This window comes from Amblyomma mixtum, chromosome 8 (assembly GCF_055824585.1).
Source record: "Amblyomma mixtum isolate Tamu chromosome 8, ASM5582458v1, whole genome shotgun sequence".
Classification (NCBI taxonomy): domain Eukaryota; kingdom Metazoa; phylum Arthropoda; class Arachnida; order Ixodida; family Ixodidae; genus Amblyomma; species Amblyomma mixtum.
Window position 1 is genome coordinate 32,759,006 of NC_143019.1, and position 27,005 is coordinate 32,786,010.

The 27,005-nt window shown below is 45.8% G+C and overlaps 1 protein-coding gene across 2 annotated transcripts in view; it reads left to right on the plus strand.

Annotated features, from left to right (window-relative positions):
* Nucleotides 1-27,005, plus strand: part of LOC149331933 (uncharacterized) — a 75,227-nt gene that overhangs the window by 26,397 nt on the left and 21,825 nt on the right. The window contains exon 4 of one of the 2 annotated variants that reach the window (XM_089556948.1): nucleotides 25,923-26,021. The exons of the other annotated variant lie outside the window; for it this stretch is intronic. Coding sequence (XP_089413074.1) covers nucleotides 25,923-25,928 — 6 coding nt within the window. The 3' untranslated portion in view covers nucleotides 25,929-26,021. Of the gene's footprint in view, nucleotides 1-25,922; nucleotides 26,022-27,005 lie in introns of those variants that run through there. 2 annotated transcript variants of the gene reach the window in all.

Consider the following 27,005-nt stretch of genomic DNA (forward strand, 5'->3'; position numbering starts at 1 on the left):
AATTCTGTTTAATTAGTTAAGCATCAAATTAAGCAAGTTTCCTAATACTCACTTTAGAGGCACGTGCGTTCTGTTAAGTGTGTAGAGGGGGTTTAGAACGAATCGATTCAGCTTTTTGTAGCAACGTACTTCCTCCTGATCATCATCAGCCTGACTACGCCAACTGCTGGGCAAAGACCTCTCCCGTGTCTCTCTATCTAATAACCCTTTCTTTTTGCCAGCTGCGGCACCCGTATCCCCGCAATCTTCTTAATCTCATCCTCTCACCCAACTTTATGCCCCCCCCCCCCCCCCTCCCCCGCTACTACGTTTGCCTTCTCTTGGAATCCGCTCCGTTACCCTGAAAGATCAGTGGTTATCTTGCCTTCGCATTACATTCCCTGAAAATGAAAATTGGTTTTGAGGAAAGGAAATGCCGCAGTAATTGTCGCACATATCTCGGTGGACACCCTAACCGCGCCGTAGGGAAAGGGATAAAGGAGGGAGTGAAAAAAGAAAGGGGGTGGTGGTGGTGAAAAGCATTTATTCGGCTATATTGTAAGCAATTTCTTCGCCTTCGTCGTCGTCGCCTCTCTGGCTGCGACTTCATTCTCTTTCACCTGATGATTCCCATCGTCATCGCTTGAGGCTGTTCGCTTGGAAGACGTCTCTGGCGAAAGGGCTAGAATAAACGTCTTACGTGAAGTCTTCCCTTACAATATTTACAGAGAGGTGCTTGCCCCTGAGAGGCCCCTAGTGGGTCTCGCCCCTTGCAATACTTGGCGGACTCCCTCATTCCGGGATCTCGTTGGTCATGACCACTGCGCACGTCCTCCGAACCAGGCCGTGTTGGGCGGATAGTTCCTGGCAGCCGGGCAGGGCCGCCCCCCAGTCCTCGCGGGTAGGGGAAGGGGTAATGGGGGGGAGAGAAGGATTTTTCATGCATGCCCAAACCATGTGGAAGGTGTCGGCCACCTCCTCACAAAATGAGCAGCGGCCTTCCAAAAAGGATTAAAGTGCTTGAGAACCGCCGGACACAGCAGGGTGTTTTTAATGTTTGTAAAGAACCTGAGGAGAGTTCGTTCGCCAGCTTTACCCAGTCCCTTCATAGGAACCGGGTAGCGCCGGCGTGCGGCACGTTAGTGCTCAGCAAAGTCTTGAGAAGAAATAAGAGGGCTGTGATCTGGGTTAAGGTCCTCCGAAGGAATGCCTGGTGCCCGGTGAGTGAGTGCGCGGGCTACCTCATGGGCGGCTTCGTTACATGGCATGCCTTGGTAGCCGGGGACCCATATGATTGAGCGATGAGTTGGATCGCCGTCGCGAGTACTATGGTGAAGAATTTGGTAGAAGAAAGGAAGAGAGGCCGTCGTGGCGGTGGCGAATAACATTTATCAACAATTAAACAATTACAGAGATGTGATTGGGGTGGGGCCCTATTGGCACCTTCCCCTCACAATACTAGAGCCCCTATTCCGTAATCGCATTGGCAAGCAACGCCATCCTCGTCCGTTGAACCGAGACCTTTTTTGGGTCTTGAGGTCTTGACAGCCGAACAGGACCGCCTCCCAGTGCTCTCTGGTGGGGTTGAGGCGGGGGGGGGGGGAATAGATGGGCACTCCCAAACCATGCGGGAGGTGTCAACCACCTCCCCACAGAGCTGGCACGCGCCGTCAAAGGATGTGTTGAAATACTTAAGCCCCGCCGGGCACAGTACAGTGTTAGAGTTTTGATGAGGAGGCGCTCGTCAGCGCGTCCAGTCTCTTATAAGGGGTCGGGTAGTGCCGGTGCTCCTCCTTGTAGTAATCGGTGATTTGTTTGAATGTAAGGGCCAGATTGTCTGATTCGGAGTAGGCTTCCAAGGACAGGGAGATAGCCCGGGGAGAGAGTGCGCGAGCGGCCTGATCGGCCTGTTCGTTTCCCTGGAGTCCCTGGTGACCGTATGCCCAAATCAGGTTGCGTGAAGCTGGATCTTCGCATCGGCAGCTAAATTGCAGTATGCGCCAGACAAGGGAGGGCCACTGAGCCACCGCGGCTCCGCTTAGGCCCCATTTATTCCTCTTGATTTCATCTACGATGTCCTTTGCCAGTTGCGGCCACCGTATCCCCGCAAGCTTCTTAATCTCATCCGCCCACCTAACTTTCTGCCGCCCCCTGCTACGTTTGCCTTCTCTTGGAGTCCACTCCGTTACCCTTAAAGGGCAGCCCGCAAGGGCACCTTGTGTAACGAGGTGTTGGTGCTTGGCGCCACCACGGACCCTTAGTCCCCATACCGAAGCTGTCATCCGTACCGTGGCGATAGGTTGAAAGGTGGAGGGAAGAAACCTTGAACGGTGGTGGTCGAGGAAGTGGTCAATCCTCGGCCGATGGGCTCCTCGTCTGTCTACCAGGCGGGGAGTCCCGGGACCTTCCTCTGTGTATAAGGGTGAATCAGAGGCGACAAAGTATCAGGAACCCTTAGTTTATACCTGCCGTATGGAAAAATCTGCAAAAAAATCTGATCGACCCCCGAGGGTCGCACCGATGTGAAGAAACTGAGTCCACAGAAGCCAGAAACGTTTGCGAAGTTTTTTATGCTGCACTCAAACACTAATGTACCGGTAGGCAACCTATCTGCATTTGTCATCGCCAACACCCTAAAAAGTTGTGTAGGCAAAGACTACAAAGCAAAAAAGCAACGAACCGGAGACCTCCTTGTAGAAATAAACACAAAAGAACAGAGCACCAAACTGATGTCATTACAGAATCTTGGAGAAATGAGCATACAGGTAACCCCGTACCGCACCCTGAACCACTCAAAGGGCGTCATATCTGAATATGAACTCCTACAGAGTACCGATGCGGAAATGGAAGAACTAGCCGAACAGGGAGTAATAGCAGCCCGACGAATAACCATCCGGAGAAACAATGCTGAAATCAAGACCAAACATATTGTACTAACTTGCAATAGCACAAATCTGCCTGACTCCATCCATGCCGCATACCTCCATTGTAAAGTCCGCCCATACATACCGAATCCGAGACGATGTTTCAAGTGCCAGCGCTTTGCACACAGCATGTTGGCCTGCCGAGGCAAACCCACTTGTGTCACATGCGCAGAAGACGCACATACAGAAGAAAGATGCGAACGCACACCAAAGTGCATCAACTGCAATGGCGCACATGGCGCGTACTCCAGGTCGTGCCCAGTCTGGAAAACAGAAAAACAAATCATAACTTTGAAGAACACAGAAAACCTGTCCTACCTTGAAGCAAAAAAACGCGTCTCTTTCCAACAGAAAGGGACATACTCTGAAGCGGTGACGCGGGGACCGCCGCCGCCTTCAGTTTCTGTCGGCACACAGGTCGATCCGAAGGACCTGGGGACGACAACCAAGTCCCCACCACAGAAGTCGGTGACACAGTCCACAGGGCTGAAAATTTCGCGGGAAGACCACGCGATCCTCGCCGGAGGCCCTCAGGCCCCACTTTCAGCAGCGGCATCCTCGGCGACAGACACCCAGAACAGCTCTGCTGAACTGGACCTGTTGCCCCACCCCTCTAAGAAGGCAACTGCTGACCCAAGAGACTCTGCCCCTGGAGCAGAGCATGATTCACTATTGCCAACAAAAAAGACGAATGCGAAGGCCACGGGCCATCGCAAACAAGAAACATCCTCCACGTCCACCGTGGAGGAGATGGATGTCAGCGAAAGTCCGCTGACATCTAAAACACACGTATCCGCGGATTCTCCGCGGAAATCCGGCGCCACGAAAGTGGCGATGGATACAACTCCTGGTTCGCCACCGCTGCAGCGGCGGCGAGACTCCCTAGAGAAAAAAGGGAAACCACGAATCACTGCCCCTGAGAATAAGTAACTTTCCCCAATCCCCAACTTATCACAATGGCGTATCTAATACAATGGAACTGTAGAGGTCTACACAGAAACTACACAGACATAACCGATACGCTCAAAACAATGGCACCTACAGCTGTGTGCCTGCAAGAAACGAACCTTGGGCCACAGCACACAAACATCTTAAAAAAATATAATATTTTCCGGAAAGACCGAGTGCAAGCTAGCCGACTCTCAGGAGGCGTCGCTATCATAACGCAAAGCGATGTCCCTGCAAGAGAGGTATCATTAAAGACGAACTTAGAAGCGGTCGCAGTAAACATCATTAGCCATAAAACAATAACAATATGCTCTGTGTACATACCACCACACAACACAATAGCCATGCATGACATAGAAGAACTTCTGGAACAGTTGCCAGAGCCATATGTAATAATAGGGGATTTTAACGCACACTCCTCATTCTGGCGAAGTGAGCATACTGATTCCAGGGGTCAGCTCATCGAGGATTTTATTCTTTCGAATAACATATGTTTAATGAATACGGGAAAAGCCACGTACTGCTGCCCCAGCTCTGGAAAAATGACCTGCCTCGATTTAGCATTTGCATCACCATCTGTTTTTAATGATTTTATTTGGGATGTTTTAGATGACTCCCGGGGAAGTGATCACTTACCTACGGTTTTAAAACTAACATCAGCTACATTCGTCCTCCCTACGAAGCCACGGCGATGGAAAATTCACCTCGCCGATTGGGCACTTTTCAGAACGAAGGCCACACTAGAAAAAGAATATGCCGAAACCCTTACTATAGAAGAACTAAATGAAAAATTTGTCACATGCTTAATATCTGCAGCAATAGAAGCCATCCCAGAAACATCTGAAATTTCACGAAAAACACATAAAGTTTGGTGGTCAATGAATGCTCAATGGCTAAAAAGCAGCAAAACAAGGCTTGGGGCAACCTTCGCAGATATCCCACTGCAGGAAACTTGCTCATCTTCAAAAGGGCTAGAGCCAAAGCACGATACATTAGACGCAGCGCAGAAAGGGCATCATGGCAAGAGTACATATCCTCCATAAACAGCTCAATATCATCAAAGAAAATGTGGGAGCAGGTGCGGAAATTCACAGGAAATTTTACTCCGTTCACATTTCCAATCCTAACAACACCCGGTACTCAAACAACATTAGAAGAGCAGGCCAACATATTGGGTGAGCATTTTTCCACAGTTTCAAGCGCATCCAACTACACACACACATTTCAAAAGCACAAAACAATAGTAGAAAAACAAAGCCTGCCCTTTGGAACATGCATACATGAAGACTACAATCAGCTTATTACCATGCAGCAACTAAACACAGTACTAACATCCGGTAAAATGACAGCACCAGGCCCAGACAATATACATTATGCCATGCTTGCTCACCTCTCTCAGGCTGCCATAGAGGCTCTCCTAAAATTTTTCAATAAAATATGGATGAGTGGAGAAATCCCCCAAGCATGGAAAGAAGCAATCATAGTACCCTTTCTAAAACCTGGCAAACCACAAACTAATCCCACCAGTTACAGGCCAATAGCACTAACTAGCTGTATAGCAAAATCATTCGAAAGCATTCTAAACATCAGACTAACCTTCATACTTCAGTGCCAGCAACTTTTAGATATACACCAGTGCGGTTTTAAAAAGACATGTTCCACAACCGATCACCTTGTACGCTTTGAGAACACAGTCCGGGAAGCGTTCATCCACAGCCAACACTGTATCGGAGTCTTCTTTGATCTGGAGAAGGCTTACGATACCACGTGGAGGTTCGGTATCCTCCGTGACCTAGCGGACCTAGGTATCCGCGGCAGGATGCTGAGCTGTTTGAGCGACTTCCTGACCAATCGAACGTTCAGAGTCCGCCTAGGCGCAACCTTCTCCAAGACTTTTATCCAAGAAACTGGAGTGCCCCAAGGGTGCATCCTCAGCACGACCTTATTTGTCATCAAAATGAACTCCATAGGAAAAGTAATCCCAAAATCGATAATGTACTCAGTTTACGTAGACGACCTCCAAATAGCATGCACGTCTTCCAGCATACCTACCTGTGAGCGGCAAATACAAATAACAATAAATAAACTGGCTACCTGGGCAGATAGAAACGGATTTAGATTTTCCCCTCAGAAAACAGTAGCGGTTCTGTTCTCTTCGAGACGAGGCCTACAGGCCGACCCCACACTATATTTAAACCAAACCCCACTACCTGTCAAACAAGAGCATAAATTCCTAGGGATAACTTTCGATAAAAAGCGCACTTTCTTGCCACATATAAACAGCTTAAAGAAAAAAGCTTCCCTGGCCCTCAATGTGCTGAAAATACTATCAAGAAAACGCTGGGGGTCTGATAGAGCTTCCCTGTTACATATATATCGTTCTCTGGTTCGCTCTAAGTTAGACTATGGGTCCATAGTATATGGCTCAGCAAGACCGTCCTACATAAAACGACTGGATCCTGTCCACAATTTTGGTTTAAGGTTGTCTTCCGGTCTCTTACAGAACTTCACCAATAGCAAGTCTGTATGTGGAAACTAATGAACCTTCCTTACAAGATCGAAGAACAGCACTAACTTGTACATACATCCTCAAAATCCTTTCTCAGCCCAAACATCTGTTACCCAATTGTCACGAAATGCCCATCCCGAATACTCTTCAACAACAAGCCCCATGCGATTAAGCCGTTGCTCTTGCGCTTCGAAGAAAAATGTCAAACTCTGAACATACTAAACGAAATCAAAAATATTGCTCCAAGACACGAAGCGCTACCACCGTGGTACACTCTCCCCACAGTGTGTGACGTCACACTAACATGCCTCAGGAAAACCTGTACACCACACGACCATATAATACAAGAATATCTAGCACTACAAGAAAAATACAGAAATTACACGCCATTTTATACTGACGGGTCAAAAACTCATGCTCATGTAGGAAGCGCAGTAATACAAGGAGAAAATAAAAATGCAGTACGACTGCCGTCTTGTGCTACAGTTTTCACCGCTGAGTGTTATGCCATTTGTGTTGCGGTACAGAAAATAACAAATGAAAACATCAAAAACAGCATCATTTATACAGATTCACTGAGCGTTCTTACAGCATTAAAATCCAAAAATGCCACGGAGTCACTGATAGGAAGCATCATACACAACATAGTAAAGATCACAACACAAAAACATGTTATAAAATTCTGCTGGGTTCCCAGTCACGTTGGCATTAGGGATAATGAGAGAGCCGACATGTGTGCTGCACAAGCCGGAACCATGGAAATAAAACAGGTGATTTTGCCTCCTAGGGATTACATGAAGTTAGTACGTAGCAAACTAAGAGCCAAATGGCAAGCCTCTTGGGAAAATGAAGGAAACAACAAGCTGCATACTGTAAAGCCCATTTTAAAAGAATGGAAATCATGCCGCCATAAAGAGCGTTTTATCGAAGTAATTTTATGTCGTTTACGCATAGGTCACACACACATCACCCATAACTTCTTATTAACAAAAAAAGACAGACCTCTGTGTGAAATGTGTGGTGAGGAGCTCACAGTAAAGCACATTTTAATTTCTTGTTCGCATCTCGAAGTACTTAGAAAAAAGTTTTTTACGGCATTTTACAATGAACACATTCCATTTCATCCCGCATTGCTTTTAGGCGAGCAAACACTTGTCGAGTTTTCACTTGTTTGTAAGTTTCTAAAGAAAGCCAATGTTTTAAATCTATTATAATGTAACCTCTGTACACTTGACATAACATCATCTAACCTTGTGTTTGGCGCATGATAGCCATAGTTGCTTATGCGCCATAAAACCCCATATAACGTAACGTAAGCTTAAAGGGCAGCTGCACCACTTTTTGAGAATTTCGCGATGTTCAAGGATTCAAATCTATATAGGCTGTAGGTAAAGCATGCCAAGTTTTTTTGCACTAGCATTTAAAATGGTCACGTAATCGACGATTGAATTTTGCGCTTCTCCTCAAAGCACCAAAGGAGTGCGGGGAAGTTTAGCGTGACGTCACAGAAGGTATGATTTCAAGTTACCGCTGCCGTCAGCCACACACTAGCGTTCCTTGTTGAATGCTGCCTAACAACGTTCGGAGGGCATTGCCTTTGGCGACGTTGGTTTTTTCCTTCAAATTGGGCGTGTATGCATTGAAAATGTACCGATACCTTCGATGACGTCATCATGCCCCCCTCCCCCCCACCCTTGGCGTTGTGCTCTGCGGAGAAGCCCGAAGGCCGTCGCGATTTTAATCGGCGATTACTTCACCATTTCAAATGCTAGCCCAAAAGGACTACGCATGCTTTACCTGCAAGTTTCAAACATCCGACCCATTTAAGCTCATCGATTTCTGAAACCAATGCAGTTGCCCTTTAACGACAACCGGTTATTTTGCTTTCGTATTACATGCCGTGCCGAAGGCCATTTTCTCCTCTTGATTTCGACTGGGATGTCCTTAACCAGCGTTTGTCCTTTCACCCACTCCGCCCGCTTCCGATCTCTTAACGTTACACCTATGATTTTTCTTCCCATAGCTCGATTCGTCGTCCTTAGCTTAAGCTGAACCCTTTTCGTTAGCCTCCATGTTTCTGCCTCATAGGTGAGTACCTGTAATATACATCCGTTGTATACTTTTCTCTTGAGGGATATTGGTAAACTACCATTCATGATATCTGAGAGAGCCTGTCATATGCGGTCCACCGCATTCTTATTCTTTCAGTTAATTCATTTCATTTATTGTTTTCTTAAACGCCTGAAGGCATTACATAAGGGGGGACGTATTGTTGAAACGGCTTAAGGCGATGTGAACATGCATAACAAACAGGAAATCAAACGTGCACACTCACATGGCAAGGGCTCCAACCATGACAGGATTCGACAACAGGTGATACACCACTCTTGAAAGACAGATTAAACAATATTTGCTGCAAAGTGCGCTTATGCGACCAGGATCTGTATGAGATGAATTTTTATTTTCTCCCGGAATGTTTTGTGATCAGTTCATGAAACGATGTCGTTAGGGTGTGAATTCGAGTGTTCTCGCGTTGGCAAAGAATGGGTTGTTGTAAGCATTCGTGCGGGCACCCTATGCGTGCTATCGGGTTTCCGTGACTGAGCCGTAAGGACGTTCGTAGTGACGTGGTTAATAGAGTGTGTCGTGTTCTCGTGCTATGACAAATGTATTGAGTAATCATAGGCGGGAAACGACAGGGCGTGACTCGGAGGGACTGCTTGAGGGCGGTGACGCCGGTTTCTCTTGAGTAACATGAAGTAATGAACCGAGCTGCACGATTTTGGATCGATTCTAAATCGACGGTGAGATATGATTGCCATGGGTGCCAGATGGATGATGCACATTTAAACCTATTCAAGTTTATTTGCATCTATACATGTACAGATGACGGGAGTGCAGACAAAAATCCAAATGGATTTGGCTTGACGGGGTCTGTACCCCCTACAGAAATGGCACTATGCACAATAAAGAGAACGCAAAGATACAATAATGGATAAACGAAAAAAAAGTATTAGTGAACATTCTATAACATTCTATGCTATAACAGAAATACATACGGCCAAAAAAAAATCAATGATAAAATGCTGAAAGGATTTAAAAAGCAGAAAGCATAAAGCATAAAATTATACAAATAAAATAGCTTTGAAATTCACAAACATAAATAATAAGTTACTAACAAGCAAAGAAAATTGGTTAGACATTCATGGCGTCAGTGTATACTACAGCAAAGCAAACAAAACAAAAAAACGAATCCACAATGAGCCCATAAAAGGAGAGCTACGTTGTTATTAAGTTTCTAATGAGTTTAACAAAGATGGCAGTGTGTGGCGTAACATTTGTTGACCGTAGTTAGTGCGCGTTTTAGGAACGTACCATGTTTCTCTGTGACGTGTGTTGTAAATGTTAGAACTCATTGTCAATAGAGATAAATGCTCGAAGTATTTGGTGTTCTGTTTTTTCGCAGTAGTGAAACGCTTGAGTAAAATACTACGATATATGGAGGTGACCGGCTGTAAGTTAAGGGCACTGAAAAGAGGCTGCGTATGAGCGTCATATGAGGAATTAGCGATAGCGCGCACTGCTTTCTTCTGCAAAAGATAAAGCTTTGTGATGTAAGACATTGTGGTGTTTCCCCACACTAAATGGCAGTAATTCAGATGGGACAGGAAGAGACAGTTGTAAAGCAGCTTTTTCACGCTCAACGGAAGAAAAAATCGAAGTTTCGTTAGTATCCCCACAACACGAGCGATTTTGTTAGCAACTGAGTCTGTACAAAGATTCCAAAGTAAGTTCTCTTGAAATACGACCCCGAGGCACTTAATGGATGGCACAATGTTGATAACCGAGGAACCCATTTGCAAATGGCCGTCAATGTGGACATTTTTGTTTTTAGGTTGAAAAAGTACAGCCTTTGTCTTGCTTTTATTTATAGACAGTGAATTCAATGAACTCCATCGATTGAGTTCGCTTAAAGCAGCGTTCGCAAGAGCCAACAGGTCCCTTGCACAACCAGATGTAAAAAACAGACTAGTGTCGTCAGCGTATATGATGAATTGGGCAGTGGTGTCAATATTTATTATGTCGTTAATGTAAATATTAAATAACAAAGGTCCAAGAATGCTTCCTTGAGGTACACCAGAATGAATGGGTAAGTTATCTGAAAGACAGTTATTTATTGAAACCCTCTGACACCTGAACTGCAGATAGCTTTTGATTAAGCTAAAGAATGGGCCCCTGAAACCATAAATTTCAAGTTTTGTTAGCAGTGTGGTGTGATTAATTGTGTCAAAGGCCTTTGAAAAATCGATGAAAATGCCTAGTGTCACAAAATTTTGCTCAAATGCTTGTAATATTAGTTCCTTTTGTGTTAGTAGAGCTAACTCTGTCGAACGACCCTTTCGGAAACTGAACTGACAGTCAGTAAGGATATTGTGTTTTTCGCAGAAAGCGGTCATTCTGAGTGTTATTAATTTTTCTAGGCATTTTGAAAATACAGGTAAAATGGATATTGGTCTGTAGTTAGACATGTTGTTTCTATCACCGGCTTTGAAGAGCACTGTAACCCTTGCGAGTTGCATGCGCTTAGGAAATATACTGTTTACAAAGCACAAATTATAATTATAATTATAATTTTGGCCGTACAAATGTTTCGTACGCCAGCTGTTTTATGTTAGGGGATGCAGATTTCAGATTATTTCTCTGGCAGCCAAGTGTGAGTGAAGTATCGGAGCAAATAGTTGTAATGTGGGTGACCCATGAAAATGATGGTGCGAGATGTACACCTAGGTGATTATAAGATATTGCAGCGGTGATCGGCACTGATGAGATACTGTTAGTGTGCACATGCGATATGGTGGGTTTGTGAGTGAAGGAAAATGATGTGCATTCAGATAGATGTAATGACGCTCGCCATTTTTCGCACCATGATGCAATAACGTCAAGGTCCTGTTGCAAAACAAGGTTATCAGTCGGGATATTTATTGCATTATAAATGGCGAATCATGCGCGAAGACTCGTAATTTGCATTGAATGTTAGAGGGTAGGTCGTTAATGTATATTAAGAAAAGTAATGGTGATAGGCCGGCCCCTTGAGGGACACGTGATGTTACATCTCGTAAGGGTGACTACAGGTTTTCTTACTGAATTTGATCCTAGTGCCAGTGGAAATAATCTACGCGCTGACTGATATAATCTGCGTGCCATGAATTTAATCTGAGTGCAAAACATTTAATCCACGCGCCAGCGTATTTAATCCAAGCGCCAACTCAAACAATGCGAGCGCCAACCAATTTAATCCCAATGCCAACGCAAATAATACGTGCGCCATCTGTTTTAATCCAGGTGCCAACCAATTTAATCCACACTCGAAAAACGAATGCTGTAGAAGACTCCAAAGCATAGAACACGAATACCAGGAATAGAAATTAGGTAATTTTTCAAACCATGCGATGCCTAAGCGAAGTGTCCACACATTGCATAGCTTTCATCAATATTATAACCAACACTACTTTGATACAAGTGTTTTAAAGCGCACAATATCAGCATTAAAAAGCTGCACAGGGGCTCAGTGCTATGGCTTACTGGCTCTTTATTATGACCATAGAACGGAGGAGGGCACAAATGCACACACTGTTTATAATGCAGCATTGAATCCACTGTCTTCAATAAAAGATGCGATTATTTTGCCAGATAGTCAAAGAAAGTGTTAATAAACCGTACTTTAGATTAGCCCTACGTAGTTTCGTGTGAAAAAAAGGTACACAGCCAATGATGGAAATTTCCAAAGCAAAAGGCAAGTTTTGCGCCTCCATTTCTTGTGGATTGTCGTCTGCGTTTGCAAAATATGCTAGGACAATGAAAAAGACATAGATATGTGCACTCGTTATAGAAATCTGTGAACTTTCTTTTTCAAGAAATAAGATTTATTTCTCAGGCACGTAAAAAAGCATTGTTAAAAACACAGAAGAAAAGGAAGTTTCAAAGCAGACGGCTTTGTGTGTGCCGCATTGTGGCTACATTTGCACAACGGAGTAGAGCCGGACGGTGGTGGTACGCACTCGTATACTATAAGCAGGTGATAGTGTACCACTTTTCTTACATCTCGCATGGACATTAACGCGCAGTATTTTCTTCCATGGAAGACGATGAGCCGTGCTCTTAGGTCCTAATTGGACACCGAAAACGAGGACCGCCATTCAAGCTCCCAGATGCACCAAGAAGAAAGAACAGCAAAGTCTCTGAACATGACAGGGCCAGAATTCTCGATGTGTCAAGGCGCGGAGGAGACGTGAAAAAAAATGGCAGACACGCTGGGCATCAATTTAAAGACAGCAAGATCAATTGCAGCTACCGATAGAGAGGTGTTGAAGAAAGGCGGAACGTCGAAGAAATTCGGAAATGAGGTTGTAGCGGCTCTCAAAATTATTATGGACAACAACCCTGCTTTCACTCTAAAGCAAATAAAGCAGGCGGCGGAAGAAGAATTGCCCGGAATTGCCATCAGCACAAGTAGCATCGATCGCCTACTGGATGCGCACGGCTACTCTATGAAGTTGGTGACTCAGAGGCCGATCGACCGCAACAGAGATGACGTGAAACGCACCCGCAAAACATATGCGCAGTGGCTGCAGTGTGAAGGACCCCGCTTGTGCAGGTTTTACGTTGATGAGACCAACTATAATATATGGTGTTCAAGGAGCTTCGGCCGTGCGATTAAGGGGCAACCTGCGGTGCAGACGACGACTGGCACCAGAGGCGCAAACCTTAACATTATCGCCTGTATGTCAGCAAATGGTGTCATACATTGGACGGCTGTCGACAAGGTTCAGTGGGTCGTGTTTAACGAATTTTTGAGCGATATATCAGCCCGTGTCGAAAGTGAAGAGGCTGGTTCAGAAGCCGTTTTTATTTTTGATAATGCTCCCGCTCACAGCCAAGCGGAACAGGCAATCCTGGCCAGCCAGCTGCACTCAATCAAGAGGTTGCCTCCTTACAGCCCATTTTTTAACCCTATAGAGGAAGTGTTTTCGAAGTTCAAGTCTGAAGTCAAAGCTTTCCTCAGCGAGCGGAGTGACTTGGCGCTCACCACTCCGCCCGGACTGACTAAAAGGGAGCATCGGCGCAGTTTATTGCTCGACGCTGCTCCACACTGTATGCAGCAAGTACAGCGAGTAGAATGCGCTGCTTTCGACCGCCATAACTTTTCTTTTACACCAGCAGCTCTGCGTGAAGATGACATGTAAAATGTGAGATCACACTTTGCGCCACCTAATGTCCTACAGAAAATAAAACTGCATTTCAAAGACGGCCCCTTCTGTGCTTGTATAAACCTAGATTGTTAACACCGCTATAAGGCAGCCGCCAGTAGCTATTCTTGACCTAGGCTGTAAGCTCCGGTGTAGCTTCTCTCACTTTCCGTTCTAAAACTAAATAAACCTTGCAGTGAAGAACCGTTCCTCCGGTTCTGTGACTCGTCCCACCTAGAAGATCTCTGCATTACACTGCTACCTTTGTTTCTGCTAGTGGTGTTGAATCTTTATCACAGCCTCCCGAAAAAATTCTGCACCGGTTGCATGAAAACAGTATAAAGGCCGGAATTGTAACTAGCATGCAGATTCAGCGCATAAGAAAACCCATAATCAGCAGTGCTTACCCAACTAATTAATACACGACAGTCACAAGCCTCAAGAGTTGCATAAAATACTGAGGTTTAACAGCTGCTAATGGCTCTTTGATGTTGCAAGGTATGCGAAGAAAACGAAATAGTGCATGAGAATGTGACTCACAGGCTTGCATGGTCTCAGAAGTTATCTTAACTTCGCTTTATTTATTCTCTGTTCGCATTTATTCGCATGCGGATTAAATTGGTTGGCACCTGGATTAAAACAGCTGGCGCTTGTATTATTTGCGTTGGCACTGGGATTAAATTGGTTGGCGCTGGATTTGTTCGAGTTGGCGCTTGGATTAAATACGCTGGCGCTTAGATTAAGTGCATGACACTGAGATTAAATTACATAGCAGGCAGATTATATCTGTCGGCGCTCAGATTATTTCTGCTGGCACTAGGATTAAAGTCAGTGGGAAAACCTGTAGATGTCATTTGCGGATTTGAACTTCGAGCGCTCTTTTAAAAAAATGTTCAAGCCAGCATAATTAGATTGGTAGGAATCCCGAGGCACGAAAGTTTCGCAAACAGACGATGATGAGATACGCATTCGAATGCCTTTGAAAAAGTCTAAAAAGATTGCATCTGTCTGGAGGTTATGGTCCATGTCCTTAAGTATGTGTTGGGTGAACACGGCCAGCTGTGTTTCACGTGAAAGCGATTTCCTGAAGCTATACTGATGCGGATAAAAGAGGTTAATTGAATCTAGGTGGCACATTGAGTTTGATGCTATAATGTTCCCTAGAAGTTTAGAATTTATGCTAGTAGGGGATATTATATGATAGCTGGGCATGCGCAATCACCTGTTTTGAAGATGGGAACAATTTGGGCTATCGTACGATCATCAGGAATACTTCCCGTGTGCAATGATGGGGTAGATATTAAACGTCTAATCTAATCTAATAAATCTAATCGAGCCGATTAAATTTATGTCTATAGGGTAGAGGATACACCAGAATTTGATGGGATTTGTTCTGAGAATAGATATAACAAGCCAGGAGATAGAAATTTGTCTTCCCTTTCATGATCCGGAATAGCGGTCACTACGTGACCTAGGTAGACGTATTGCCTTACCAGAGTACACGTTTCTTCCCTCCTTTATTACTTCTATTTCGGCGAGGTTCGGGTGTCTATCGAGACGTCAGGAAGTTAGAGCGGCATTTCCGTTCCTCAAAAACGAATGTCTTTATGCTTCGGAAAAGGTAACACTGGAAACTAGGCAGTTTTTTCGTGTAAGCTGGCCCTTGAGTCCGTGAAGTGTGCTGGGAAATCCGCGAGCGGCAGAAGGCCGAGTGTGCACTTGAGCACAAATCCGCTAATGCCAATCAGCTTTCGCAGATTAATGCGCTAAGCCGGCAAGCTTAGCGCGAGGAACCTTTCAATCGAAAGCCTTACTAGCTCAATTACGATAAAAACGGGCGGCGTATATTTTTTTATTCAGTTCCGATACTCCCATGGCCCACAGGGCATTATTGATTTGAGCGATACATAGAAACAAAAAATTCATTGGTTACAGGAGGGCATAACGCATACAGCAAAAAAAAAAAAAACCACTACTGTGACACAATGAAAGATAATCAAGAGGAAGAAATGGGCTTGGGCAGGGCATGTAATGCGAAGGCAAGATAACCGCTGGTTCTTAAGGGTAACGGAGTGGATTCCAACAGAAAGCAAACGTAGCAGGGGACGGCAGAAAGTTAGGTGGGCGGATGAGATTAAGAAGTTTGCGGGGATACAGTGGCGCCAACTGACAAACGACAGGGTTAATTGGAGAGACATGGCAGAGGCCTTTGCCCTGCAGTGGGTGTAGTCAGGCTGATGATGAACTGGCGGAAATATGTCAGTCGATAAACCGAAGCACGAGAATGAATACATATGCCAAGAGGAAAAAATTCACACAAGGAGGCAAATTGATATGAGAAATATAATAACGCCATTTGTGCAAATGTTGAACACTCAGATGGGCACGTTATAGAAGGCTATAATGTAACAGAATGCATGGGTACAACCAAATGAAACGCAGAATAGAAAAATTCAAAAATGACTATGGTAAGCAATCATATACTGACATCTTCCTCTTGAACTCTTCAATCTCATTTCCGAGTAAAACTTGTGGTGGAAGGTGGTTCCACGCCGACGATGCATTTGGAATGAAAGAACTAATGCATATTGTTGTACAGCACCGGGGAACGCCAACTTTGCATGATCGATCAATGTGGGGTGAACCATATGTGCGTCGTCAGTGCATCTCGAAGAATTCAATTCATCCTGTAAATTTTGAAGAAACAGACACATGAGTGATACTGCCCTGCTAAGGAAAAGAGGGGTTAGGGACAATTATTTTTTTTATTTCATTGACCCTCGACAGCCCGTCATAGTTACGGGTGATAAGACGGGCAGCTCGGCTCTGTACTGCTTCCAGGTCATCAATAACATCATCAGCCTGACTACGGCCACTGCAGGGAAAAGGCCTCTCCCATGTCTCTCCAATTAATTCAAATAATCATAAATTACTTAGGTATTCTCCATCAACTCTTATCCCCAACTGCTCCCACTTCAGGCCCCAGAATACCTCCTGTAAACAGGCAGTGAATAGCAAAGGCGAGATCATGTCTCCCTGCCGGACACCCTTCCGTATTGGAATTTTATTGCTGACTTTATGGAGGACTATGGTAGATGTGCAATCGTTATAATTATCTTCCAATGTTTTCACATAAAACTCTTCTACACCCTTAATCCGCAATGCCTGAATGACAGCTGAGTTTTCTACCGAGTCGAATGCTTTCTCGTAATCGATGAACGCTATATATAGGGGCTGGTTATATTCTGCGCATTTCTCTATCACCTGATTGAGAGCGTGAATATGGTCTACCGTCCAGTATCCTTTACGAAAGCCTGCCTGATCATTTGGTTGATTGGCCCCGCCGCGGTGGCTCAGTGGTTACGGCGCTCGACTGCTGACCCGAAAGACGCGGGTTCGAATTTCGATGAAGGCGAAATTCTAGAGGCGCGTGTACCGTGCGATGTCACAGCACATTAAAGAACCCCAGGTGATCGAGATCTCCGGAGCCCTTCACTACGGCGTCCCTCATAGCCTGAGTCGCTTTGGGACGTCAAACCCCAATAAACCAAACCAACAATTTGGTTGATGTAAGTCTATGGTTGTCCTGACCCTATTAGCATAACAGAGTTAGCATATTCGAATTTAGCGCGGACACGTGACTTGTACACAAGAAGCTTGACAGGTGCCGGTGCTAAATAAAAATTAAATTTCAGATGTCCAAGCATGCGGTTAGAATGACGCCGAGATGTTTGTAAGATGTTAGGGGTGTCAGAATAGAAAAAGAAATAAAATAGGAAACGTAGCATGAATTTCTGCGACGCAAATGTGCATTACATTACACATAGCCGCGTTAAGCGTCATTTGCCATTGCGAACACCAATTAGAGATAGGTATTAGCTTTGCCTGGAGTGATGGAACGTCGTCTGCAAAGAGTCCTATTGAAGATGTTACATTTTTAGGGAAGTCGGTAATGTATAGAAATGCATTAGTGTGTGTGCAGTGGCACATGGTACGAAAACTCCCAACAATGGCAAGAAGAATAGGGTAGCGTCAAAACAGAAGCTTGAAAGAACGCGAACATTAATTCATAGAAAAGGAGACGTCAAGGACTTGAAAAATTACAGGCTGGTCAGTTTACTGTCCGTTGCCTATAAGGTATTTACTGAAGTAATCGCTAATAGTAGGTATAACCTTAGATTTCAGTCAACTGAATGATCAAGCAGGCTTTTGAAAAGAACACTTCACACAGACCATATTCATACTATTGATCAGGTGATAGAGAAATGAGCAGAATATAACCAAACCCTATATATACCGGGTGTCCCAGCTAAATGTAACCAAACTTTTAAAAAAGGCGAAGTGTCATAGTCTAGTGAAACCAACTGAGAGTTGTTCATAAGTCGCGTGGCCTAGTCTTGAGTATTTCTTCGCCCTTCAAATTTAATTAATTATATAAGTTTAATTAGCTAACTTTTTAATTATTGACTTCAAGAAGAAAGTGTCAATACAAAAGTTTTAGATCACCTCGAAAAACCGCTAGTAGTGCTGTTTCTGTCAAGTTACGATTTACGTAGATTCATTTATTGGCATTAAAAGAAAGTTGTCACGTGACCAGCTGCTCGCTCACTTCTCTGCCCCAATGTGCACCCAAAGTCTCATCGAGGAGAGGACTTCAGAAAAAATGGATTTTATTCTTTAAGGCGCGTCTTGGGAGGTTGAAGTGGCACAGTTGTCATGTGGAAGCTTTTCCTTATTGTGCGGGTTATGGTTAAAGGCTGGTAAAAAAACTGCTTTACGTAAATATTACTTTGCTGCAAATGTCTCAGTAAGCTGTTTCTCAAAGCGATCTAGAACTTCTCCATTGACACCGTGTTCCTCAAGTCAATAATTAAAAAGTTAGTTAATTAAGCTTAACTAATTCGTCAACCTTGAAGAACGAAAAAATACTGCAGACTAGGTCACGCGACTATAAACAACCCTCATTTGGTTTCAGACGGCTAGGCCACCGTGTGTTTTTTAAAAGCTTGGTTACATTTAGCTGGGACATCTGGTATATCGCGTTAATTGATTACGAGAAAGCGTTTGACTGAGTGTAAATCCCAGCTGTCGTGCAGCAATTGTGAATTAAGGGTGTAGAAGAGTGTTATGTGAAAATATTGGAAGATATCTATAACAACTGCACAGCTACCGCATTCCTCTATAAGGTCAGCAATAAAATTCCAATAAGGAAGTGTGTGAGGCAGGGAGACACGATTCCGCAAATGCTATTCACCGGCTGTTTGCACGAGGTATTCCGATGCCTGATTTGGGAACAGTTGGGGATAAGACAGGGTTAATTTGAGGGACATGGCAGAGGCCTTTTCCTTGCAGTAGGCGTAGTCAGGTTGATGATGAGGATGTATGAGACCAAAAATGGCTCAGAATACGGTTCTGTGAGCAGGAAGTTAAAATTCGAGAATCGTAAGTCATTAGCATACATAAATCAGGCGGTCATTCCAGGCGAACTCAGTGTCAAGTAAGGCGTCCGAACATTTAAAAGATGAGCCATACAGAACCAGCGAGCGAGTGCAACAGTAGTGGAAGAGTTAAACTTTTTTCAAATGATTGTGGAAAGAGATAAGCTGTTTTAGAGACGTTCACACTAACTGCATTTTGCATTTGGGAGCTTGCGACTGAGAAGCGGTAACCTTGAGTGGAGTGTATGCAAGTAGTATCCGATCCACAACCCAGGAGATGAAGTGAAAAGCATGATCAATGAGTTAGACAGTCAGTGTAGAACGGGTCATGAGGGGATAATAACTAGAAGAATAAGAATGGGGTGGAGCGCTTATGGCAGGTTTTCTCAGATTATGACTGGCGGTTTACGAATATCCCAATTGGTACAAGGCGCAAGGGTAGACAGGACGAACGAAGAACGAACACGGACAAGGGGGAGGGGGATACATGAAAAAAGAAAAAACCTTTATTGTAAGAGAAATTCGGGGCACGCCCCAGGGTCCTCGCACGACACCACTGCACTCAAGTGTTATGATCCTAAGGTCGATAACACTGGCAGCCCAGCCGGGTCTCCCAGTCCTCCCATGTCTTGAGGTTCTCTAGGTCCCACGGGCAGAGGCGAAGGGTTCTGAGCATAGGGAAGGAGTGAAGGGAGAGAGTGTGTAGTCTGTACCAGAGTGTTGCTTGTTTGTTATCTAGGGAGGGGTGGGGAGGGGGCAGAACTGGCGTGAGGCCCTGTAGGCCTACGTCAGCACGCTGAACGAGTGCATGCGCTTCTCCGTGAATCCCTGATCCGAGACCACCTGAGCCCGGTCTAAAGAACCTCGGGCTAAATGGTTGGCGGCCTCGTATCCGGGATTCCCGGAGTACGCAGGCACCCATATCAGCTCCATTTGGCGGGGTGGGGGTGCATCGGGCGAGTCCAGTATGCCAAAAGCAGGGACTTAGACTCGGTATCGAGCAAAATTTAGAATCGCAGTTTTCGAGTCACTTAAAATGTACCGGGCTTCCGTGCGGGTGATATCAAGCGCAGTGGCGGCTTCCTCTGCAGCTTCTGGGGACGTGTCTGGAGGGAGAGGTAGTGTGAGGAGGCCACCACACCCGCTGTCGCTTCATCATCCGTGCAGGCAGCGCCCACCCATACGGCGTCTGGCTCGGAGCCGTACGCTCGATGGAGTGCCATCGCACGTGTTCTGCGGCGTTGGTCATAGTGGGACGAGTGCATATTCCTCGGAGCTTCTTTCGCTGTTACCTGAGACAATGGGACGGTCGGGACGGTTTGGTTTGTGAATTTTCGAGAGGAGGTAGAACCGTGCGGGGACTGGTCTGGCCGGTGTCATTGCTGTAAACATATCCTGGGACATCTTTTGTTTTTGAAGGAGAGATGTTATCTGATTGTTAACTTCGACTTCGAAGTCTCCTATGGGGTCGCCAGTGAGTTCAGTGTAAAAGTGTTTATTTTGGAATTGTCAGAAACCTTCCTTTAAGTAATCGGTCTTGTCCTTAACAACGATAGCGTCGCCTTGGTCCACAGGCTTGAAGACTTGAGGGGTTGTTGTGGGCTGCTTTTGGTTTAGATTTTGAATATGATGATAGGAAATGCTATTGAATACCAGTGATGTATACATATGTAAATGTTTACCTCTGTGTTTGACTGGAATCCATGATTTGCCGGGTGTCCTTGGTACGTTCATTTCACGGTCTGTTTCGCGGTTTTGGAAACACTCACGCAGGCGTAAGTTCCATGCGAACTTATCTGGATCCTGGTATAATTGGAACTGACTAAATTTCTCCCGTCATGGGGTAGAAGGTTAGACACGTAGAGAGGAACTCATTCCGATGATTTGAGTGCCAGGCTGGATACGTTCACCATGTTATCAGATCTAATGGAAGACTCGCTATTAATAGTCGCGCAGTTCTTCTCAGGGCTGACGTGTTTCTAGTAGGAGGCAGGGAACGGGGCACTGTTGTGACACCAGCCTGCCTGGGTTTCCTAAGTACTTTCGTTCTTCGAATTTCTTTTCCTTAATTATTTGTGTCGCCGTGAGATCCGGTTAGCGACGGGTATGCTCCAATTCGATTGTTTTTCGTTGACTGTGCCGTATAAGTAGGTCTGCAATGCATACTGAACGGTTGCGTAGAATACCTCTCCACTCAGGCTTCTCGTCGGCATTAAGAGCGGGGTTAGTTGCAACCGCAAACCGTTTGGTACGTTTCCCTGTCATCATCATCATCGCTCAATCTTGTCTTCGGAGGCGTGGCCGCCATTCTTGCAGATTGTAAATAAGGGTATTTCACCTAAGACTCTGCACAGTTTTTAAAAATATGCTCTAAGCTTGAGGAGGGCTTCTACCCGACAGCACCTCATGCCTGCAATAATTGGGGGTTGCATAAAAAAAAAGAAATCGTGTCATGCCAGCCGTTTGCCGCGGAATGTTCCGGATGGTGTCATAGGATTCAGCGCGTCGTGCAGCATAAACTCACTATTATTACTATCAGTATTGATCGATTAAGCAGTTGAAACAATTTAAAAAAAATGCAAAATCTGTTCAAAGGTGCCAAACTGACCAGAATGGAAAGCCTAACCAACTATACCGGGTGTTTTTTTTAGAAGGCCCAAAATTTAAAAAAAAGGTAAATTGCTTTAGATTTATTTTAGCACTGGGGCTATACCGGAGGCTACGGCGGGCGCCAGGCAAGAGGAAAACTGCTTTAATTAGTTCGCTGATTAACTAAATATGTTAATTAACATTTCTAATTTTTGTTTTAGGGGCTATGTTGTATTCGCAGAATTGGAGATCGTCCTCTGAACAGTCGAACCGAGAAAAAACAATTTCAATTAAAAATTTTACACGCACGTTAAGAGGCGCGAAAAATTCAGCCTGGTAGGCATCTTCACACCGTAACGCAGCGGCGGGAGCGCCTCTGACGTAGTTCACTGCGCCCTGCGCTATCGCTGCTTATCTCGCTTCGCTCCGCGGCCTCTCGGAATGCCGCGCTGGAACAAAAACGCATTGGGCGCATTTGTTTTTCAGTCCCGGACTGTCCGGGACTACTTGCGGACTCGAGTCCGGTATTTGTTTTTCTCGGGCAGCCCGAAAGCTCCGCCCACCTGCTTGCATCGCCATAGCAACGCGTTCGTTTTTAGCCTATGGCAGTCCGCGGGCTGCTTGGGGCTGCTGAGAAGGCAGCAGACGATAGCTGCGCGCCGCGCTGGCAGCCATATTAAGTTAGACTCCGTGTGCATTTTGAGTGCTTTTCGTGTCCCTGGAGGTCGATATCATGCGTTAAACCTTCACATGAGCTCCGTAGCTCCTCTCTGAGCCATCGCAAGACTTTTTGTTCTTGCATCTTTGTTTATTTTCTTGAAATCCACCGCACACGGACGCGCGTTCGGAGCTGCGAGCGCGTATTGTTTGCTCGTGTCGTCAAGAGGTTCTTGTTCGCTTGTTTTGCCACATGCTGTCTGTACGCTTACCTGAAAGCATCGCAGGTGAACCACTCGTATACTGGAGCAGCTATAGAGCTTGTTGTCAACATTTTTGCGGAGGCTTTCGTCTATCCGCCTTTCCGCAACGAGTTGGGCTACTTTGTGCGAACTTCGCCGCAAGCAGTAGCGGCGAGCATACCTCCGAAGCTGAGTTCTGTAATGCACCTACGCTAAGCTGACAGTACAGTCTTTAAATCGACTCAGTATCATGATCGAGCGCACGGCGTTGCTTCGGCGTCGTAGTGGCCGTGGCTTGCATCGTCTGCTAGCAGATGACAGCGTCCTTGTAGGGTAACCGAGGGGGAGCCCGACTCTGGCGCCGTGTTCGAAAGCAGCCTATGGCAAGTAGGTCATGTGACCATGACGCTTTTCCTGTCCGAGCGGAAGCCGAGACCTGCCAGCAAGTAGTCCGGGACTGGAAAAACAAATGCGGCCATTGACACAAAGTGCAGGGCGGAGCGAGCTACGTCACAGGCGCTCACAGACGCTGTGTTAGTGTGAAGCTGCCTACCAGGGTGACTTTTTCTCGCTTCGTTACGCGCGCAAAAAATTTTTGCATGAAAATCTGTTTTCTTGGCTGGACTGTTTGGAAGACGATCTACAATTCTGCTTATACAACATATCCCCTAAAATAAAAGTTAATTAGCGTATTCAGTTAATCAGCGAACTAATTAAAGTAGCTTGCCTCTTACCTGCTGTCCGCCGTAGCCCTCGGTATAGCCCCAGGGTTAAAATAAATCTAAAGGAATTTACCTTTGTTTAAAAATTTTGAACCTCTCAAAAAAAAAAAAAACACCCGGTATGCTATCGCGCCACCTTCAAGGTGGAGCTCAAGTGTCATCTGCAATATTTTATTCGGCATCGGAGTGCTAGCTTTCAGTATCAACCAGCATGCTGCTGCAGGTACCGTAGAAGTCCGCAATAGCAACCAAACACTGACAAGAAATCCGAAAGGCACCACGAACACTTTTTTTTTTATTGGACGTTTTGTTTATCATGAACGTTCATGGAACGAAACGTCCAGTAAAAAAAAAAAGAGCGTGTGTACGTGGTGTCTCTCGGACGTCTCATCAGTGTGTGGTTGCTGTGGACTTCTGCGGTGCCTGCAGCAGCGTGCGCACTCCTCCCGCGAATGCGGAATGATGAGGAAAAAAAAAAAAGAACCGTCCTCCCCCGGGGAAACCTCCGCTGGAGCAACGGGCATCCGCCCTCTGGATACCCGGGGGACAGCGAGAAGAAGAGCTGTGCTTTTAAGCACAGGTCCTCCCCTTGTCCTCCACACACGGCGGCCGAGCTGTGACGCTGGTGGGACCACCAGGCACCGTTTTTTTTCTACAGCGATCTGCTGTGCCGGCGCTGGGAATCGAACCAACGTCGGTGGGGATATTCGCCCAAGCATTGCCAACTGGCGCGCTAACCACTCGGCTACCGTGCGGCTCTGGCTTTTGACGGCGTCGGCGAGTGCTGATAGAAGGGAAGGGAAGCAGGCCGAAACTGAGCATGCGCGGGGGATGCGGTTATCTCGAGATCGGGCGTGCCAGCAGAAGCATGCTGCGCGTCGAACGTGGAGCGGCCGCACTAGTGTGGAAGTGCGATACCGCGTGCGGCACCAGCCCCGTCATGGTATTTCGTCCGTGCAGATGAAAGAGAGTTGGGAATGCGAAAGCCGCAACCTGAAACTCGATTGGTGCCATGGAAGCGTTGATGGGACCAACATGGCACAGAGTACATCGCTGTACACATTCAGCCAAAGCGTTGAAGCACTGTGTACTGTTTAATAAATATAATACAGATTTCTGGCCCTTGCAGCCGGACCGAAGCGGAAAAAATATCGCGAGAAATGAATGCTCACACGTAATCGTGTTGGACTAACCCAAAGAGGCAACAAAACAGGAAAAGGGCAAATTGGTCGAAAGAGACCAGTTACACAGTCTAGTGTCTGAAATGCAAAATGAACAGTGTATACTGAACGAAAGAGACCAGTTACACAGTCTAGTGTCTGAAATGCAAAATGAACAGTGTATACTGAACGAAAGAGACCAGTTACACAGTCTAGTGTCTGAAATGCAAAATGAACAGTGTATACTGAACGAAAGAGACCAGTTACACAGTCTAGTGTCTGAAATGCAAAATGAACAGTGTATACTGAACGAAAGAGACCAGTTACACAGTCTAGTGTCTGAAATGCAAAATGAACAGTGTATACTGAACGAAAGAGACCAGTTACACAGTCTAGTGTCTGAAATGCAAAATGAACAGTGTATACTGAACGAAAGAGACCAGTTACACAGTCTAGTGTCTGAAATGCAAAATGAACAGTGTATACTGAACGAAAGAGACCAGTTACACAGTCTAGTGTCTGAAATGCAAAATGAACAGTGTATACTGAACGAAAGAGACCAGTTACACAGTCTAGTGTCTGAAATGCAAAATGAACAGTGTATACTGAACGAAAGAGACCAGTTACACAGTCTAGTGTCTGAAATGCAAAATGAACAGTGTATACTGAACGAAAGAGACCAGTTACACAGTCTAGTGTCTGAAATGCAAAATGAACAGTGTATACTGAACGAAAGAGACCAGTTACACAGTCTAGTGTCTGAAATGCAAAATGAACAGTGTATACTGAACGAAAGAGACCAGTTACACAGTCTAGTGTCTGAAATGCAAAATGAACAGTGTATACTGAACGAAAGAGACCAGTTACACAGTCTAGTGTCTGAAATGCAAAATGAACAGTGTATACTGAACGAAAGAGACCAGTTACACAGTCTAGTGTCTGAAATGCAAAATGAACAGTGTATACTGAACGAAAGAGACCAGTTACACAGTCTAGTGTCTGAAATGCAAAATGAACAGTGTATACTGAACGAAAGAGACCAGTTACACAGTCTAGTGTCTGAAATGCAAAATGAACAGTGTATACTGAACGAAAGAGACCAGTTACACAGTCTAGTGTCTGAAATGCAAAATGAACAGTGTATACTGAACGAAAGAGACCAGTTACACAGTCTAGTGTATACCGAATACATGATATCCATTGCAAAGTCTAGTGTCTGAAATGGAAAATGACAGTGTATACTGAACGAAAGAGACCAGTTACACAGTCTAGTGTCTGAAATGGAAAATGAACAGTGTATACTGAACGAAAGAGACCAGTTACACAGTCTAGTGTCTCAAATGGAAAGTGAACAGTGTATAATGAATAAATGAAACCCATCACACTCTGTCTAGCACCTGATAATCCTACGAACTCCTGCGAATTTGAAGTGGTCTCTCGCGATGGCACTGCCGTTGCAACCTTGTGTTTCTTGAAGTAACTTATATCCTGCTGTCCCTTCGTGCAGGTGTGAAAGAGCACTCCACGCTGGGTAGTGGCCCCACCACGACCAATGTCCACGCACCTCCTTGTCCTCGGCCTGGGACTGAAATCTCCGCTCCTCCCATCCGTGCCACTACCTGCGAGGGTGGAGATTACATACTCAACGAGATTACAACTCCGATGACGCATTCCTCATTCAATGCACGTGACACTGCCATTATTAGTACGGCAGCATCTCTGTGCGGTAGGCCACGCACATGCCAGAAAATGTCTGCCATTCACGAATCATTAATTACCAGGAGGTTACATACGTTTCGCTCACAGAAACAACGCTCCTTTGCGCGCGCCATTACCGACAGGTCCCTTCCCGACCTGTCAATCTCACCGATACGGGGCACCAGGAATCCCAAATGTAACAACCCTCCAACGCTTTTGCGTGCTACTGTATACGTACGCTAAAGCATCCCACAAGTTTTTGGCTTGCGCTTCTACACCTACAACAAAGCCATACCCGTTCAAAAGGTTCCCGGCCATCTTGCCTCGCCGCGCGGCTACCTTTTTCACCGCCGAACAATCGCACCGATCGTGTTTCAAGTTGCGGCTTTGGCATTCCGACCTTTCTTTTATCTGCACGGACGAACCGCCATGACGGGGCTGGTGCCCCACGCGCTATCGCACTTCCGCCCTAGTGCGGCCGCTCCACGCCCGATGGCGAGAAAACCGCATCCCCCGCGCATGCTCGCTTTCGGTCTTCTTCGCTTCCCTTCTATCAGCACTCGCGGACGCCGACAAGAAACAGAGCCGCACGGTAGCCGAGTGGTTAGCGCGCCAGTTGGCAATGCTTGGGCGAATATCCCCACCGACCTTGGTTCGATTCCCAGCGCAGGCACAGCGGATCGCTGTCGAAAAAACTGCGGCTGGTGATCCCACCAGCGTCACAGCTCGGCCGCCGTATGTGGAGGACAAGGGGAGGATCTGTGCTTTTTCGCACAGCTCTTCTTCTCGCTGTCCCCCGGGTATCCAGAGGGCGGATGCCCGTTACTCCTGCGGAGGTTTCCCCGGGGGAGGAAGTTTCTTTTTTTCTTTCCCGTCGTTCCGAATTCGAGGG